General features: G+C 42.2%; 7 protein-coding genes across 7 annotated transcripts; 3 read left to right on the top strand and 4 right to left on the bottom strand.

The window, feature by feature from the left end:
• Nucleotides 1-636: 636 nt before the first annotated feature.
• On the top strand, nucleotides 637-2,454 carry EAE97_005979 (uncharacterized protein; the record flags this gene model as incomplete). Its single annotated transcript, XM_038876492.1, has 1 exon — nucleotides 637-2,454. One exon carries the CDS (start codon nucleotides 637-639, stop codon nucleotides 2,452-2,454), a length of 1,818 nt encoding a protein of 605 aa, XP_038732968.1.
• A 701-nt stretch (nucleotides 2,455-3,155) lies between these two features.
• On the bottom strand, nucleotides 3,156-4,924 carry EAE97_005978 (uncharacterized protein; the record flags this gene model as incomplete). The annotated part of the gene is made up of 2 exons (XM_038876491.1): nucleotides 3,156-4,427; nucleotides 4,640-4,924. The coding sequence occupies 2 exons, from the start codon at nucleotides 4,922-4,924 to the stop codon at nucleotides 3,156-3,158; spliced, it is 1,557 nt and encodes a 518-aa protein (XP_038732967.1).
• An 888-nt stretch (nucleotides 4,925-5,812) lies between these two features.
• EAE97_005977 (uncharacterized protein) lies at nucleotides 5,813-6,799 on the bottom strand (the record flags this gene model as incomplete). Its single annotated transcript, XM_038876490.1, has 2 exons — nucleotides 5,813-6,033; nucleotides 6,316-6,799. 2 exons carry the CDS (start codon nucleotides 6,797-6,799, stop codon nucleotides 5,813-5,815), a joined length of 705 nt encoding a protein of 234 aa, XP_038732966.1.
• A 502-nt stretch (nucleotides 6,800-7,301) lies between these two features.
• EAE97_005976 (uncharacterized protein) lies at nucleotides 7,302-7,912 on the top strand (the record flags this gene model as incomplete). Its single annotated transcript, XM_038876489.1, has 2 exons — nucleotides 7,302-7,304; nucleotides 7,376-7,912. The coding sequence occupies 2 exons, from the start codon at nucleotides 7,302-7,304 to the stop codon at nucleotides 7,910-7,912; spliced, it is 540 nt and encodes a 179-aa protein (XP_038732965.1).
• Nucleotides 7,913-8,588: 676 nt separating this feature from the next.
• EAE97_005975 (uncharacterized protein) lies at nucleotides 8,589-10,226 on the bottom strand (the record flags this gene model as incomplete). Its single annotated transcript, XM_038876488.1, has 2 exons — nucleotides 8,589-9,675; nucleotides 9,775-10,226. The coding sequence occupies 2 exons, from the start codon at nucleotides 10,224-10,226 to the stop codon at nucleotides 8,589-8,591; spliced, it is 1,539 nt and encodes a 512-aa protein (XP_038732964.1).
• A 1,466-nt stretch (nucleotides 10,227-11,692) lies between these two features.
• Nucleotides 11,693-12,348, bottom strand: EAE97_005974 (uncharacterized protein; the record flags this gene model as incomplete). Its single annotated transcript, XM_038876487.1, has 3 exons — nucleotides 11,693-11,938; nucleotides 12,011-12,178; nucleotides 12,277-12,348. 3 exons carry the CDS (start codon nucleotides 12,346-12,348, stop codon nucleotides 11,693-11,695), a joined length of 486 nt encoding a protein of 161 aa, XP_038732963.1.
• Nucleotides 12,349-15,173: 2,825 nt separating this feature from the next.
• On the top strand, nucleotides 15,174-15,769 carry EAE97_005973 (uncharacterized protein; the record flags this gene model as incomplete). Its single annotated transcript, XM_038876486.1, has 2 exons — nucleotides 15,174-15,295; nucleotides 15,343-15,769. 2 exons carry the CDS (start codon nucleotides 15,174-15,176, stop codon nucleotides 15,767-15,769), a joined length of 549 nt encoding a protein of 182 aa, XP_038732962.1.
• Between the last annotated feature and the right edge of the window lie 179 nt (nucleotides 15,770-15,948).

Here is a 15,948-nt window from a genome sequence, read left to right as displayed (position 1 = left end):
AGAGCACCCCTTTTTATAATTATATATATCCATTACGTTTTCTCCAGAAAGCCGAAAAGTAGTAAGGCTATATAGTTCATATACTCGAATTGTTCGAAAAACCGAGGAAATGTCTGAAATATGTTATTTGATATTTTGTCATTTACTTCTAAACAAAAACGAGGATCTATTTTATCTACTCAATACGCAGTAGAAATCTAATATCGTAAGGTAAGACCAAAAGTCGTTCTCTGTCAAATACCGAACTCTTCCCCTGCATTTAGATCGACGCTAGCTAAAGATAATCAATCGCTTATCTACTTACTGTCGCCAAGCCTTTGTCTCCCGATTGACAGCATAGTGACGTCTTTGACCTTGGATCGAAAAAGTACGCGCTGGTCGCGTTGAATCTCGTGTTCGTCAAATAACATTTTTCTTTCTTTATCGTGTCGAATTGATAAATCTATATACATTGGCGGTGACTTTGAAAAAAGTAAGAAAAATTTGATGTTTTTTCTTTCCACGAGAAATGTATTTTTGAAGCAATTGTCATCAAGGTTAAGCAGTTCACAACAAACTATTCTACCCCTCCCTCAATTCCTCGCAAAACAACAAATACTGCATCGAAACTGCATATCTACCTCTCAAATCCTCAATATGTCCACAAGAAAAGCAACCGCAGCAGCATCCGCAAAACGTAAAGCTAGTTCTACTCCTGAACCCATCTCCCATCTCAATGGCTCCAAAAAGAAAGCAAAAGTCAGCGACGATGACCACGATTTATCTGAACTTCGACAACCGCATCACAGCGCAAAAGAGGCGGAAGAAAATGGCATTGTCTTGAGGAAATACTATCCCCATGAAATGTGTAATCCGCGCGCAATCGCATATAATAATGATGAGTTGGAGAGACCAATTGAGGCTTTACACACTGCGCTTGCGGAGACGGAAAAGGAGAGGAAGGGAATTGAGAAGGGAGGGGAATGTGTGGTTCATTGGTTCAAGTGTGATTTGAGGACGAAAGATAATACGGCATTGTGGATGGCAAGTCAAAAGGCGAAAAAGTTGGGGGTACCTCTGGTGACAATGTATATTGTTAGTCCTGAGGATTTCGAGGCGCATTTGACAGCGCCGGTTCGAGTAGATTTTATTCTGAGGACTTTGGAGATTTTGAAGAAGGATTTGGCGATACTGGATATCCCGCTTTATGTTGAGACGATCGAGAAGAGAAAGAAGATCGAAGGCAGGATTCTGGAATTATTGGGGGAATGGCGGTGTTCACATCTTTATGCGAATATGGAATATGAAGTCGATGAGTTGAGACGAGAAGCTAGGATGGTGAGAGCTTGTGTGGAAAAGGGTATATGTATGGATGTGATCCATGATACGTGTGTGGTTCGTCCGGGAGAGTTGAAGAGTGGACAGGGAAAACAATATGCGGTTTATTCTCCTTGGTTTAAATCATGGGTGGCGCATATTCACGAGAATTCGGATCTTCTCGAACTTTTCGATGCTCCGGAAAAAAATCCTTCCAGTGCGCGCAAAAGTTTTGCAAAATTATTCGAAACGGAAATTCCAGATGCACCAAAGAACAAATCTTTGACGGTAGAAGAAAAGGATCGATTCCGATCCATGTGGCCAGCAGGTGAAGATGCAGCCCACGAACGACTCGCGAAATTCGCAGACGAAAAAATAAATAAATATGGAGACCATCGAAACTTTCCCTCCCTAAACTCTACCTCTTCCCTCTCAGTACATTTCGCATCCGGGACCCTATCTTCCCGAACCGCCGTCCGCACCGCGCGCGACCACAACAATACCAAGAAACTCAATGCCGGGTATCAAGGAATCCAAACCTGGATCTCCGAAGTCGCATGGCGCGATTTCTACAAACACGTCTTGGTTCACTGGCCCTACGTCTGCATGAACAAACCCTTCAAACCCGAATACACAAACATCGAATGGGAATACAACGCCACCCATTTCAAAGCCTGGACGGAAGGCAAAACCGGCTATCCGATCGTCGACGCCGCCATGCGGCAACTGAATCATTGCGGCTACATGCACAATCGCAGCCGCATGATCGTGGGGTCATTTCTTGCAAAACATCTCCTCCTCGATTGGAGAATGGGCGAGAGATATTTCATGGAACATCTCATCGATGGCGATTTCGCGAGTAATAACGGAGGCTGGGGATTCTGCGCAAGCACGGGGGTAGATCCGCAACCGTACTTCCGAATATTTAACCCGCTGCTGCAGAGTGAGAAGTTCGATGCAGACGGTGAGTATATTCGCAAATGGGTCGAGGAGTTGCGCGGGGTCAAGGGAAAGACGATTCACGAACCGTATGGCGATAAAGAGGCGGCGAAGATGGCGAGGAAAATGGGGTATCCCGAGAGGATTGTGGAACATAAGGTTAGTAGGGAGAGGTGTTTGAAGAGGTATAAAGAGGGCTTGGGGAGGGCGAATTCGTAGGGTTGGATTGTGGTAGTGCTGTGGATGTATGGGATAGGATGGGGATTGCTGTGAAGTTGAAGTTGAAGTTGAAGTTTTATATTACGAATCAGCAATTTATAATAAATTAGCACTGATAATCAATAAATAATCAACGAAATTCATAAAAATCCAACTTTATCCCTCCCCCTTCTTCTTCAAACGCGAGTCCGAAAATTAACCCTAAAAAATCCTAAATTCGAGCGCAGCGAGCAAAAGGGGGTTTGGGGGCTTGCCCCCATAATGAATACCTAGATAGATGAATAGCTTTGAGAAACGTACCTACCTACCTACCTACGCATAACATGGATATGGATATCGATATGGATATGGGTAATCAAAAGATCGAAAAAGTATTGGTATTCGCTTGTTTAACTATACTACCTACTGTAGTACCTAGTACCTAACTACCTATGGATTTACCTACAAACTGGGTATGTAGATAGGTAGATATGTACCTATGATAAAAAAGCACGCTCGCATACAAGATGTTAAGATGCAAAAAGTGCGTGGTGATGCAGCCCAACAAAAGAAAAAAACCTAAACCAACCCAGCCCCATCCATCCATCCATCCATCCATCCAGGGCACGCTATGCAATACAATCAATCCATATATCAAAAAGACTTTAATCCGTATCATCTCATCTCATCTCATCATCTGATCTCATCATCAACTGATCTCATCACGCACCAAAAACCGCCTTAACTCTCCTCACCAATTCCCTACCCATTTCATTTCTTCCCTCTCTGGTCCTCCCCACCGCATCTCGATTTTCATACGCTCTCCTCAAAAGATACTTCATACACTCTCCGGTAGTTCCCCAAGTCAAATACTTATACGCCTTTGGAATATCGGTTTTCAAATGCAATTGATCTTTTCCTCCTTTCGTTCTCCCAATCAATTCATTGATTCCTCCGTGAACTGTAACTTTTGAGTCCTGTGCATTGGAAGAATTCATCGATTCGGCTAATTTTCCCTCCGCGACGAGTTCGCAGGATACTTCATCGGCCATACCTTGTAATTGTGCATAACATAATTCGATTCTCTCTTCACCCTTTTGAGCCTGTTCGGTACGAATCAACTGTGCCTTTCTGACCGATTCCAAATTGTGACCTGCGAGTGCTAAATCCACAGCTTGGAATGTTTTTTCCTCTCTATTTTCCGGTTTCAGGATCGCATTAGGAGATTGACGAATCAATGCCTCAGCAATGCCATCATAACATTCATCTGTTTCGCGCTTGGTATCGTGGATCAATTCGCGAGGATCCGATCCCATGTATGCGCCTCGAACCAATTTGACACCGAGGGTGAAGTTTTCCTTTTGCGCAATGGCCATGTGGTTTGCGACGACTTGGGGACAGGCTTTGAGATATGCTTGATAAGTGCCATAGATGACTGCTCCTCCTTTGCCGGGTCTATTATATCTCTTCATATATTTCAATGTCCAAAGATCGATACCAGCTTGCACCGCAGCATGTTCCGCATCAAAAGCTAATTTGACACCTCGTTCTGCACCCAGAGCACAAATATCATCAATAGCCTTTTTGAGTGTATCGTGACAAACTCCCTTTGCTTCCAAAGCTTGTAGAGCTAAACTTCCCGCTCCAGTAACCTTGATAGAAACAAAATCTCCCGGTCCAGCTAATCGAACAGTCGCCAAAGTACCCTCAGCCCAAGGTAAAACTTCATTCTTGACACATTTCTCCACATCGATATTGGCACCTGGAGATTTCTCAACTTCTCTTGCATAACAGAGAAAAACACCTTTGAAACCAAGATCTTTAATTGCGCGAACTGTCTTTTGAACCTCAGCATGGGTTTCACCAGCACAAAATTGTTTGTAAAAGGTATTTTTGAGGAAGAATCGTAAAATGGGATTGCGATCGGGTGATAAGATGGGATTTTGAGAGTGGGCGAGGATGGTCATTATCTTGAGGGATGGTGCGAGAAGTAACTATTTTTAAAAGATGGAATGGTTAGTAAAAGTTTGATACATAGGTATATTTGACGGGAATAGTAAAGGAAAGACAAAAAAAACATCAAAATGATTAGATCAAAGTGACGCTCCGCTGGCCCCCCGGGGGCCACTGCCGTGGAGGCTTTTTCGCTTCGCTCTAGAATTAAAGGGGGAATATTTAAAGTACTCAGGTAGTAGATAAGACTTACGGGAGAAGAAGAAATAGTATTGATAACCAAGGATCTTACAACATTACTCAGAGGTAATATTGAAAGCGGACTAATCTTTGGCATAGTAGCTGATTTAGATGTTGAATTTGTATTGCATTGTATTGGATGAAGCGCATCTGTAGCAGCAGAAGCCGAAGTGGGATTTCCAGTATAAGTAGATTGAAGAGGTGATGTTCTAGAAGATAATCTTCTATAATTTGAAGGCGCAATCAGGAATGGTCTTCGAGAACATAGTAATGCTTTCCGGGATATTAAGTTCGACATGATGGAAAGTGTGAAGGAGTTTGAAGTCGATAAACAGATAATTAGACAAGTAGACAAATAAATGTATCAATACGGCCTTATGTTTCTCTTTCTGTTGTTCGGTTTCCTCTGAGTTGCGCAATGAATACTGACTGATTGCGAGAAGGACTGATATGTACAAACAAACAAGAATGAAGAGAAAGAAGAAGAGAGAAGGAAATGAGGATAGATGAGGAATTTAAATAGGAAAAGAGAACTTGGGAAATACAAAAGAATTGAAGAAGAAAATGAAGAAGAAATCAAAAGCAGCGAAATCGGAGTTGTGAGTGAATCGTAAGTACAGTCAGTCAGTATCATTAATCAATAATCAATAATCAAACATACAACGAAGAGACGAAGAGGAGACATGGACATGGAAATGGACATGGAAATGGTCTTGAAAATGGAAATGATGAAGCTTATCGATAACTCCAAACCAACATGCCGTCGACAACCATGAGATCCAAGCTTATCGTAAGTATATCAGGATCTCCACATTCAAATCCAGAGAGATGATTGGTCGAATGGCATTTCTTTAAATGCTTTAAATGCTCCAGATAGTTGTGGGAATATCTACAACCGATGGAAACCGAATCGATGGTGCTTGGATGTCGGTGATATGGATAAGATGGAGTAAACTAACAAAAACTATTCGAATATTGATGCAATATTGATGTTGACACAACTCAACTATTACTTATAAATTGGAGATGAATCTATTTTATCCTCAATAATGATACGAGAATGGAAAAGAGGAATGAAGATGAAAGTCTGGAATGAATATTGAAGTGGATATAATTACCATTTAATTACCACTTATTATTATTATCATCATCATCATCATCATCATCATCATCATCTTTTGTCTTGTTATATTGTTGTCTTTTCGGTAGTTCTCTGTCTCAGATCTTCTTCTTCCTTTCCTCCTTCTCCTCCTCCTCTTCTTCCTGTCGTTCCTCCTGTTAAGAAATCTATATATCCTAATCTTCTACCTCTTGCATACCCAACGGCATCTTGTAATAATCCATATCCTATACCAAATGCTAATCCTGTTTTGGCGGTTCTGGCTGCGGTTATTATAGGAAATCGATCTGGGAGGAGAAGTTATGTTAGTATTGATCATCCCTCAAATATATTGAATCTTCTCCCATCGATCATCCGTCTTGTGCCTTTTTCCATTTACGTTTGCCAATCCTCATTTCGCCCAAAGAGAGGAATTGGCAACGCATGAGAAAATACCATTGGTGCAATAATCCATTGATTTATATTGAAATCACAACTCCCCGGCACACAATCACAAGCACAACTCTCCCAGAAACCAAATACAAACCCAATCCCAATCCCAAAAATAAACAAAATAAAATAAAACTCACTCCATAAACTAAATCCTCCCGCAACACTCAAACTAGCCACCATAGTATTGACCACATCCTTCTTCCCCCTCCACCTATCACACATATCCTCAATCGCCAACAACCCCGCCGTCCAAAACGCAATTCTCCCTCCCATCCTCAACCCCTCTTTCACTCCCCCAAGCCCCGTATTATAATTCTTACTCTTATGATACAAGTACCAGCCCGTCGGCGACGTCGGCAAGCGATGCGCATTCTCAGCGCGGAAACGTAACGACGCAGCTTGAGAACCGTGAGAGATCCCCAGCGCCATGCCGCAGAGAAATGAAATCGATGTGCAGAGTGGGAGACGTGCACCGTAGGGTATGGACATGCGCGAATCGAGGACAAGAGCTTCGTGGTAAGCTTTGCGCCAGGCTTTCATTTGGGCTTCGAGGAGTTCTTCGGGGGTTGGGGGAGGGGTCGTGAGATCTGTGGTTGGGGGAGAGGGGGTGGAGGGATCCATGGTTTTGAATTGATTTGTTGATTGATTGATTGATTGATGGATTGATTGACTGCTTGATGTAACGAATTGGAGATTGAAGTAAACTGCCGTGTCAATAGATAAGTGAGGTTGTATAATATTGAATTGAATTGTATTGTATTTTATTAAACCTCACCCACAAGGCTGAAGAATGAAGAAATCACTTTTTTAAAGATCAGCTGCTTTCGCGAATTTGATAAAGTTTATCGCGTCGCAAAGAGATGTTCAATAATTCCAAGCTGATGCCTGTCTGTTCTCAATCCGCCTACTTATCTTCCATCTTCTGTCCATCCATCTCTTACAAAGAAATAGATCTCAATCTCAATTTAAAACGAAAATAACCACAAATACAAAAGACGTTCTTGGGTATTATATTGTTCAATCAATAAATCATCACACACCTCTTCAGTCTAATTCGAGTTCAATTCGATTCAATCAAATTCATATATACAATACAACAAAACCCAATAAACCAACCCTCAAAATGGTAAGTGAACCTCCCCTTCCCCTCCCCCTCCTCCACACCTCATCTCCAAAACTGACTCTCCCTCCCACCAGCCACCCAAGCGCAAACTCAGCACCTTCGACCCACCCAGCGACACAAACCTCACCCTCTTCCTCAAACACACCATACACACTATTCTCCTCCTCGTCCCACCCACGCAAACCTTCCCCCAAATCCTCACTCTCCTGCTCTCCACCCTGCAGGAACGCTATCCAGATGGCCTCTCCCCTCTCCCTTCTCCCGGCAACCCCGCCGCAAGATCCACAACCACACTCTCCTCCACCACCACCACTCTCACGGAGCGTAAAATTCCCCTCCCAGAATCGGTCAAGAATATCGCGCTGGCGGTTCCGGTCGATGTACATGATCTCAAAGCGGGCTGGACGGAGTTGCAGTTGGGATTGGGAGATACGCCGGAGAGTGTGGGGGTGAAGGAGGGAGGGGTGTTGGCGTTTAGGTTTTTGAGAGAGGGCGAGGAGGAGGAAGAGGGAGAGTTTGAGGTGGCGTGGCCGAGTTATGAGATTTATGATGAGGGGGATGAGGATGCGGATGAGAGGACGTTGGCAGGGGGGGAGGAGGAGGAGCTTTGATGGAGGAGGTGGAGATGGGATGGCATGGGGGGATTTGAGATGATGGGAGAAATGGAATTGGGATGGAAATTGAAATGGGATGATGATACTTGAGCCCAGATATTCATTCATGATGATGGGAAATGTGTACTGGAAATAATCATGCGGGCGTTATAGGTATGGAATGGAATGGAAGGGATGCTCTTTTAATCATGAACCAAATGAGTATGAGAGGATGATTACGATTATGATTCACATACATTACAATCATATGATATAGTCGATGCATGGCATATCATCTATTTCTAGTTATTTCATTGAAAGAAGCACAGTGGTTAACTTGTACGATTTTATTGATTATTTTTGAGATCCTAGGTATTGTTCGTGAGGTTATATTTTGTGGTATGGTATGGTCGTTGAGTTGAATTGAGATGAGTTGGTGTAAATGAAATTTAAGAGTTCAGAGTATCTTCTAATCTAATCTAATCGAATTTGATGTCTATAGCATTATTTTAGTATCTTATGTGATTTGAATGATGGGTGTTGAGTGTTGAGTGTTGTGATTGGGTTGGAGATGGGATATATATGGGATATGAGAATCTTTGTTGTTGTTGTTGGGTTGTAGTTTGGATTATTGGATACTCGTTGTGTTATATATATGTGTCTATATATGTGTATACATATAAACATCAACCCCTCACAACTTCGCTCCTCCCCCTCCCCCACCCTCTCCATCCCCTCCCCTCTCCTCCTCCAAAACCTCTCTCCTCTCTCTTACCTCCACCTCCCTAGGTCCCTCCTTCCCAAACCTCACAAGCACAACTCTCTTCGCATCACCTTTCCTCCCCCTCCCCTCCAATTCCGGACCCTGTCCATCCAATCCCAGTATCACCCTCCCATCCCCATTTTTCTTCCTAATCCCCAACGAAAGCGGACTCATTGCTTTATCGCCCCAGAAAATTCCCGACGCATCACCTCCGTCTCCTTTCAGGAATTGCAGGACTTGGGTTCTCTGCGCGGCGAGTTCGTCTATGGAGAATTGTGATTTTGATTTTGATTCTGCGGGAAGCAAAAATTGAGAAAGTAATTCCATGAGGTAGAATTGTGGGGGGAAGAGAATAATTTCGCCCTTCCGGGCTTTGTCTAGCCATGTTGAACAGTAGGCGAATTCGGCAGCGGTGTGTTCGATGCCGCCGTCGTGGGTGGGGGTTGTGTGGGTTTCTTTTTCTTTTTCTTTTTCTTCTCCTTGGTTTGTGGGGACACTCTCATTTTGCACTTCTGTTGAGGTTGAAGGGGAGGAGGGTGAAGATAGAGGGAGGAAATAGATGTACATTTGTGTGGTGAAACGTTTGGGGAGATTAGAAGGGGTGATCCAGCGAGTGAAAGGGTGGAGAGAATCGATATCGGGGATTCCTCCTTGTTGGGCTAGCCAGGTTGAGAATTTGATTTTCCGGGAATGAATCTCCTTTCTTGCGCGCGACTTTTCTTCTTCGTCGATGTGGAGAGATTCTTTCTTGGTGCTTTTTTGCTCGGGGGTTTGAGGAGATGCGGATGGGGAAGGGACAGCGAGGAGAATTCCGCTCTCTTCGAAACATTCCCGGATAGCGCCAAGACGGTATATCTCGGAATCTACATGACGGGAAGGAGAGGAGGGAGACGGGATGGGTGATTCGTGGTAGGGGTCGAGGTTTCCGCCTGGAAAGACGTGGGCCGAGGGGAAGGAAGATGAGGTGCGGATACGATGGAGGAGAAGAATTTGGTTTTGGGGGGAGATGAGGAGGATACTGTGGGGGGTGTTAGTTGGAGTGAAGAAATGTAAGGGTATTGTATGAGAATGAGATAAGAAAATAGCAAAGCGAATATAGGAACGATATATCACACACCTCGAACTAGGCTGTGGAACAGCAATCTCTTTCTTGGCTTTCCTATCTACCTTAGAACTACTAGTAGATGAAGTATATTGTTTTTCCAAATCAGACTTCGGAGATCGAGATCCGGGTAATGTCATATTTCTCGGTCTTCTTCGTATTCTTGAGAATGTTCCTAGACTTTGTGGAGATGTATTGATTCTCGTGGTGTGGAAGGATCTATAACGCGAATGTGATCTTCTCACTGTCAACGTCCTGAAAGTGGAGAATTGAAACGCTGATGTTGTGATGACTTTGTGTATACTTCTAGATGCCAATGAAACTGGAACTGGAACTGAAACTGGAATTGGAAATGTAAAGCAAGAGGTATGACAGAAGTGTATTATAGACATTGAAACTCGAGAAGCATGAATAGAGCAACGATTAGAAATCCAAATAAAGGGGTCGCGGATATGAAGCTTGCACATGCGGGGAGATACGCGTAGGAAGAACCATTTCCGAAAATCTGGGGAAGCTGGATGGATGGATGAGCCGAGCCGAGGTTTGGAGGTTGGGAATGGTCTGTGCTTGCATTGTGTGTTTCTTGTGGTTGTGGTGAACGACATAGATATTGAGAGTCTGAGGAGATAAAAGTATTATTTTATTTGATTGGGAGATTCCAGCTGCGAAACTTTTGATAGGAAAATTCGAGGTCGAATGGATGTGGGTGAGGAATTGAATTCTGGCGAAAGTACTTTTCTGTCCAACGAGTGTATGGGGTTGCGTAATCTTCGACTCTAGCTCTATGATATTCGGAGGTAGTCTTCGTTCTCCAGTGGTGCGATAGACATATAGCTATGTACCTGATATCTGCATCAAATTCCTCTTTGATATAATGTCAGAATCTTCCCTGAGCAGAACCCAATGCGTGGGCTGGGGAATGAATATGTGCCAGCGTCACAGCATACTAGTTACCATGCTGAGGATCGTTCTCTTCCCTGATCCACAAGAAATGCTCCTTAGATGTTGTTTGCATCATTGAAATCGTATTACATACACGAGATTGTTCTTGTAACGTCAAGTAGAACCAAAACATGTTAAATATATTTGTTGTTATCAGCATCAAGATTTCATGCTTCAATACTGTAATTCAGAAGAAAGTATCAAAACAAAGTTCAACCCACCCCAGATCTCAGCAGGACATTTTTCTCATGGCCTATTCCACTCCTTCATCACTTTCAAACACTTTCCTTGCAGATATTCATCCCCCAAACTGCAGAAGCAGGTCCGGCCTGCAGTTGCAGTAACCCTATCCAAACCCTCCCCTTTCCCCAACACCAGAAATAAATAACACTGTCAACTTCCTTCTTCATCTCCTGTTCGTTCCTTAATTTACAATATCCCATCCTCTCATAATACAACTTTTCTCTCGTTCTAACTCCTCGATCCAAAATTTTGTTTGGTTCAATACAGTCGTGTACATGATGATGACAACGAAAGCTTTGCTAAGTAATACCAAATGATTTGTCGCTTCGGAGAAAGAAGTTGGATTGTTGTAGTAGTGAGTTGCGGCCCAATAAGGGATTATGGATAGAGCTCCGGAGATTATGAGCTACGGTGTATATTAGTCTCGAGCTCCTTTAATCGAGAGATACAGGGGCTAAGGAGAAGGATGAAAGGGAGAAATAAATTAGAGAAGACAGTAATGTGACAGCAAGGCTGGGACTATATACATACATAAGTATTAAGCTTAACTCTCGTCTCAGAAGTCATATCTTTCATTGCCGCGGTAAATTTCTCATTCATCTGATGTCGCATATTGCCTAAGCTTCTAGGATATTGATTCTCAGGGATAGTCTGAAGACTTTGAATCTGAGCAAGATGAGCGATGCGAAATTTTCTGCAGCACCAGTGTTAACGTGTGATTCCATATTGGTAATTGGGAAAGAGAGAGCTACGTATTGCGATCCTTGGCATATATCCGATCTTGAATTTCTTGCGCAGTAGCTCTAGTCTTCATTCCCCATTGCACGGAATAGTTTTCGTCAAGCTCCTTACTGTTGCGAAGGAAGTAGGAGATAAGTGATATGATTAAGAAAACACAGCCAGCAATCGCAGCCCACGAGTACTTGGAGTCGCGGAAGTGAAAGAGTATGTTGACTATAACGAGGATAGGAGCGATGAGAATGGCGATGAAGGACTAGAGGGTATGTTAGCAGGGAATTGAGATTTGAAGCAATAACCTAGTGAGACGTAAAGGAAACCAAATTACCCAAAGGAGAATTTGTGCAACTTGATAGCTCATGGATGAATCATGGTATGCTTCCTTTTGGAGATACTCTGTTGACATGGTGTATTCATTTTCGATAGTGCCATCTTTAAGGAGTGGTGGATGAGCTACGCTATCGACTTTTGATTCCGAAGGTTTAGTCCTTTGGATCTAGATGAGAGGAAAGTAAGTATGTGTTGGTATGTGTTGTTGGTAACAGTATACTGTGTTCAAGTAAATCCCAGTAGGGGAGTATGAAATAAACTTACCGTGTCTGGGTAAGTCTTCAAGGTAAAGACTATACCGAACACCTTTCTAATAGAAGATTTGTAGGATTCCATCATGGATCTAATCATCTACTAAGTTCCGTGTCAGTAAATGTGTAAAGATTAAGAGATGAAATAGGTGAAGCAAATACAGATATACTCCCAAGAGCATAACCGGAAACATCAAAAGAAACCTACCTTTGAATGTCAAACTTGTGGAAGTGTCTTTGTTATTAGAAAGTTCAAACGTGCTGTATGTAGGTTGCCTGCTAAATAAAGTTCAAACTCGATGTGAGTATCTTCGTCCTGTAAGGAAAGTTCAAGCTTGTTGTGATACTTGTTGTTGTATTGTAATAGTAAAAGTAAGATGGCTCGAAACAGCAGATACCTTTATGTCTCTTCTCGAAATATTCGCTTCATTTCTCCACTTCTTTAAGATTCTACTACGATCCCTAAGGCCTAGGAACAGCATAGATGTCTAATAGTAATTCCCGATGGGAAATTCTACCTAGAGAATGGCAGGGAGATCTCATTACCTAGGTACCGTTCCTGTACACTAGATGAAAGAAAATTCAACCGAAAAAAATGAATTGTTTCTCGGTTACGCCAATCGCTTGTCTGGGATATAGCTGGTGTTCGAAAGTGAATGTTTCGCTGTTATTATTCATACAACAACTCTAATATCAGTCGATATCTTGCCCTCACAGTAATTACTTGGCGATTTGGTATCCCTGTGAGAAGCTTTCGAAGCGACTAGCTGTTTGGGTGAATTCAAGAGTCCAGCAGAGATTGGCTTGGCAGGTTCATGTAGGCCTAATCGAGTAAATTTCGTGAGCATCTTGGAAGAGTTCACCATGCGATGAATTTTAGAATTACATATTATAGTAATGCTTCTTATAGAAGCGTATGTAAGCGTTGCTTGATGAAACAAATCTAGCTATGTTCTGTAGAAGACTGCATAACAATATTGCATAATTCTCTTATTGACATATTGAGCTCACCCCTATATTTCTAGATCAACGAACCTCCGCTTGATCAATAGACTGTTCCTTCCTATCATGCGTTTTTGAGTCCCATCCACTGGATTTTGCATGCATCTCTTATTAGCATGATTCACCTTCAGTCAATATAATGGGCAAATAGCAGAAAAATCCATAACTCAAGCCACGAAAGACTTCTCGTGTCATTTCTGCCGGAACCTAGATGATCGAAACTTATTACGCAGAGCTATTCCGGAAGCAATTCATCATGAATGTCAGATAGTCGACTGGGATGGGACGATAGATTGAAATCAAATGACCATCTCTGCTCAACGCTATCTACCTAGTTTAAGAATGGAACTCTTGTGCCAATTCTGTGTCCCTCAAAATTCGACACCTTTCAACCAGGCATTTATCATCAAGAATCTTCTGAATATAGAGTCCGCATCACTATTATCACTTCGTCCATGAGAGCAATAGAGAAGCGATAATCCTCTTTCAGATGCTCTTGAGTTCTCTTGTATTTCTATATAGATATGGGCATCTATTTCTCTCTCGGGTAAACAGTGAAAAAAATATGTGCTGGCACTTAAAGCTCAAGTTCTTTTATTCCTCTGGTTCTGTTTAAGCTAAGATTCCTATCATATTCTTAAAAGTTCCCCATGTCATATTTCTTTAGGCTTGAACACTCTCATTCAAGGCCGTTAATTTATCTGTGTATTCTTTCGATCCTATTATGCAGTTTCCTTTTCCCTTCTCACTCGACAATTTCCTCGGTAAAAATTGATTATAGTGAATCCGATTGTTGATCTCAATCTTATAACTCTGAGTTCGAATGGACCGGATTATATGTTGATTAATCACAACTCACATTGTTTCCATCTTACTTACCAGGATCTCTTGGAATATTCGACTATCGTCTGTTATCCTGTGAGTATTATGGATGATGTTGAACATTCTTTTGCTCTTCTAGTCACCAAGTCTATACTCGTGAGATTTGGTACAGCTTGCGTATAATATACTGTGTATCTTTGAAGCAGTTACAAAGGAGAGGCATGAGCAGGAGCTCACGCGGTATCGTGGGGAATGACTTGGAGATTGAACTTCAGAACTCGAAGCACCGCGGTTTTTCTCTCAAGATAAGATTCCAGCAAAAATACCAGCTGATACTGCGGTGGGTTGAAGCATGAATATTCGTTTTTACTTGAGACGGAAGTCGAAAGAGTATCGAGATATTGTACATTATCAAAGTCTCGTCTCTATTTCGGCGAATGAAGGCCTATCAGGGTTGCCCAGTCTCATTTTGGTGGACTTGATAAAGGACTTTTCCAGATATCCATACAAACATCGTTTTGTGTAAGATACTGTGTGATCTCTGACTCTGCATGTATTGATTGGTTCAATGCTTCTCGGCAAAGCAGTACTACATGCCCCAGTATGATGTATATTCGGCAAAGCAATAATACCCGAGCCGAGGTGCACCGTATTGATGTAACCCGAGAAACTCCCCACGGGTAAGGCTACGGTTATCTACCATCGCACAGTCTCAGATTTCATCAGCCAATATCTGTCATATTTAATTGAGTACAGTGCCTCCGGATCTAGCCTATAAAAAGTTGTAGATCTTCTTGTGATGTTAAAGTTTGAGCTAGCTTACACTAAAGAAACTCAATTTCAGCCCTAAATAAGTTGGGATGCGGGGACGCCGTTTGACTCACACCTGACTACTGCATGCATGTAACCTCAGACTTCATTATATGCACCTTGCTCTTTTAGTTTATATCGTCATATCGTTTATAAAACAACGAACTCCTTCTCGAATCATCCAGTCTTTACTTGACTTCGAATACAATTCTAATTCTACTCAGATTTCATCTCCCTTTAATTCTACTGTCTTGATAATCCAAACAAGCCACCAAGATGAGTAACAATGGACCACTATTTTTCTGGCATCCAGATGATGCCGATCATCCCTTTCTATCTCAGCATTACATCTGTGAATTTACGGACGAGAATGGTCGTGTTTTCACTTCAACCGAACAGTTAGTATCCCCCATTTCGCAAATAATCTGTTACTTATGACTATTAGGTACATGATGTACCACAAAGCTCTCCATTTCGATGACGTTACCACCTCCATGGAAATTCTTGACACAACCAATCCTAGAAAAATCAAATCTCTGGGGCGCAAAGTCAAAAACTTTGATGAAAAGGAATGGAACAAAGTTAAATTCAATATAGTCATTCAAGGGAATGTGTTCAAGTTCTCGAAGGGAGGGAAAGAGTTGAGAGAACAGTTAGAGAGAACGAGAGATAGAGAACTGGTAGAAGCAAGTCCTTATGATAAGATTTGGGGTATTGGGATCAAGGGTGGAGTGAAGGAATGTCAGAGACAGGAGAGAGATGGAACGTTGGATGGCAAGAGAAAAGAATGGGGGAAGAATCTACTGGGTTTGGCGATGATGGAAGCTAGAACGTTGATTAGAGAGAAGGAGAAGAGTGAGAGAGGAGAATGATATTGTTATTAATGGGAAGATATCAATCTCAAACAGGTTGAGACAACAAGTGAGTTTCTTGTGGAAAGTTCAGATGAGAGTTACTGTAAGGCTTGATCTGATACTAATAATTTATTCACAAATATCAATTCTAGAATTACTGCAAGAGAGATCCAATCTTTGCAGTAGCGTCTAATTCT

Source organism: Botrytis byssoidea, assembly GCF_014898295.1.
Source record: "Botrytis byssoidea strain MUCL 94 chromosome Unknown BBYS_010, whole genome shotgun sequence".
NCBI classification, from domain to species: Eukaryota; Fungi; Ascomycota; class Leotiomycetes; order Helotiales; family Sclerotiniaceae; genus Botrytis; species Botrytis byssoidea.
The sequence above is the reverse complement of the archived record's forward strand: the minus strand, read 5'-3'. Positions and strand labels throughout refer to the sequence as shown.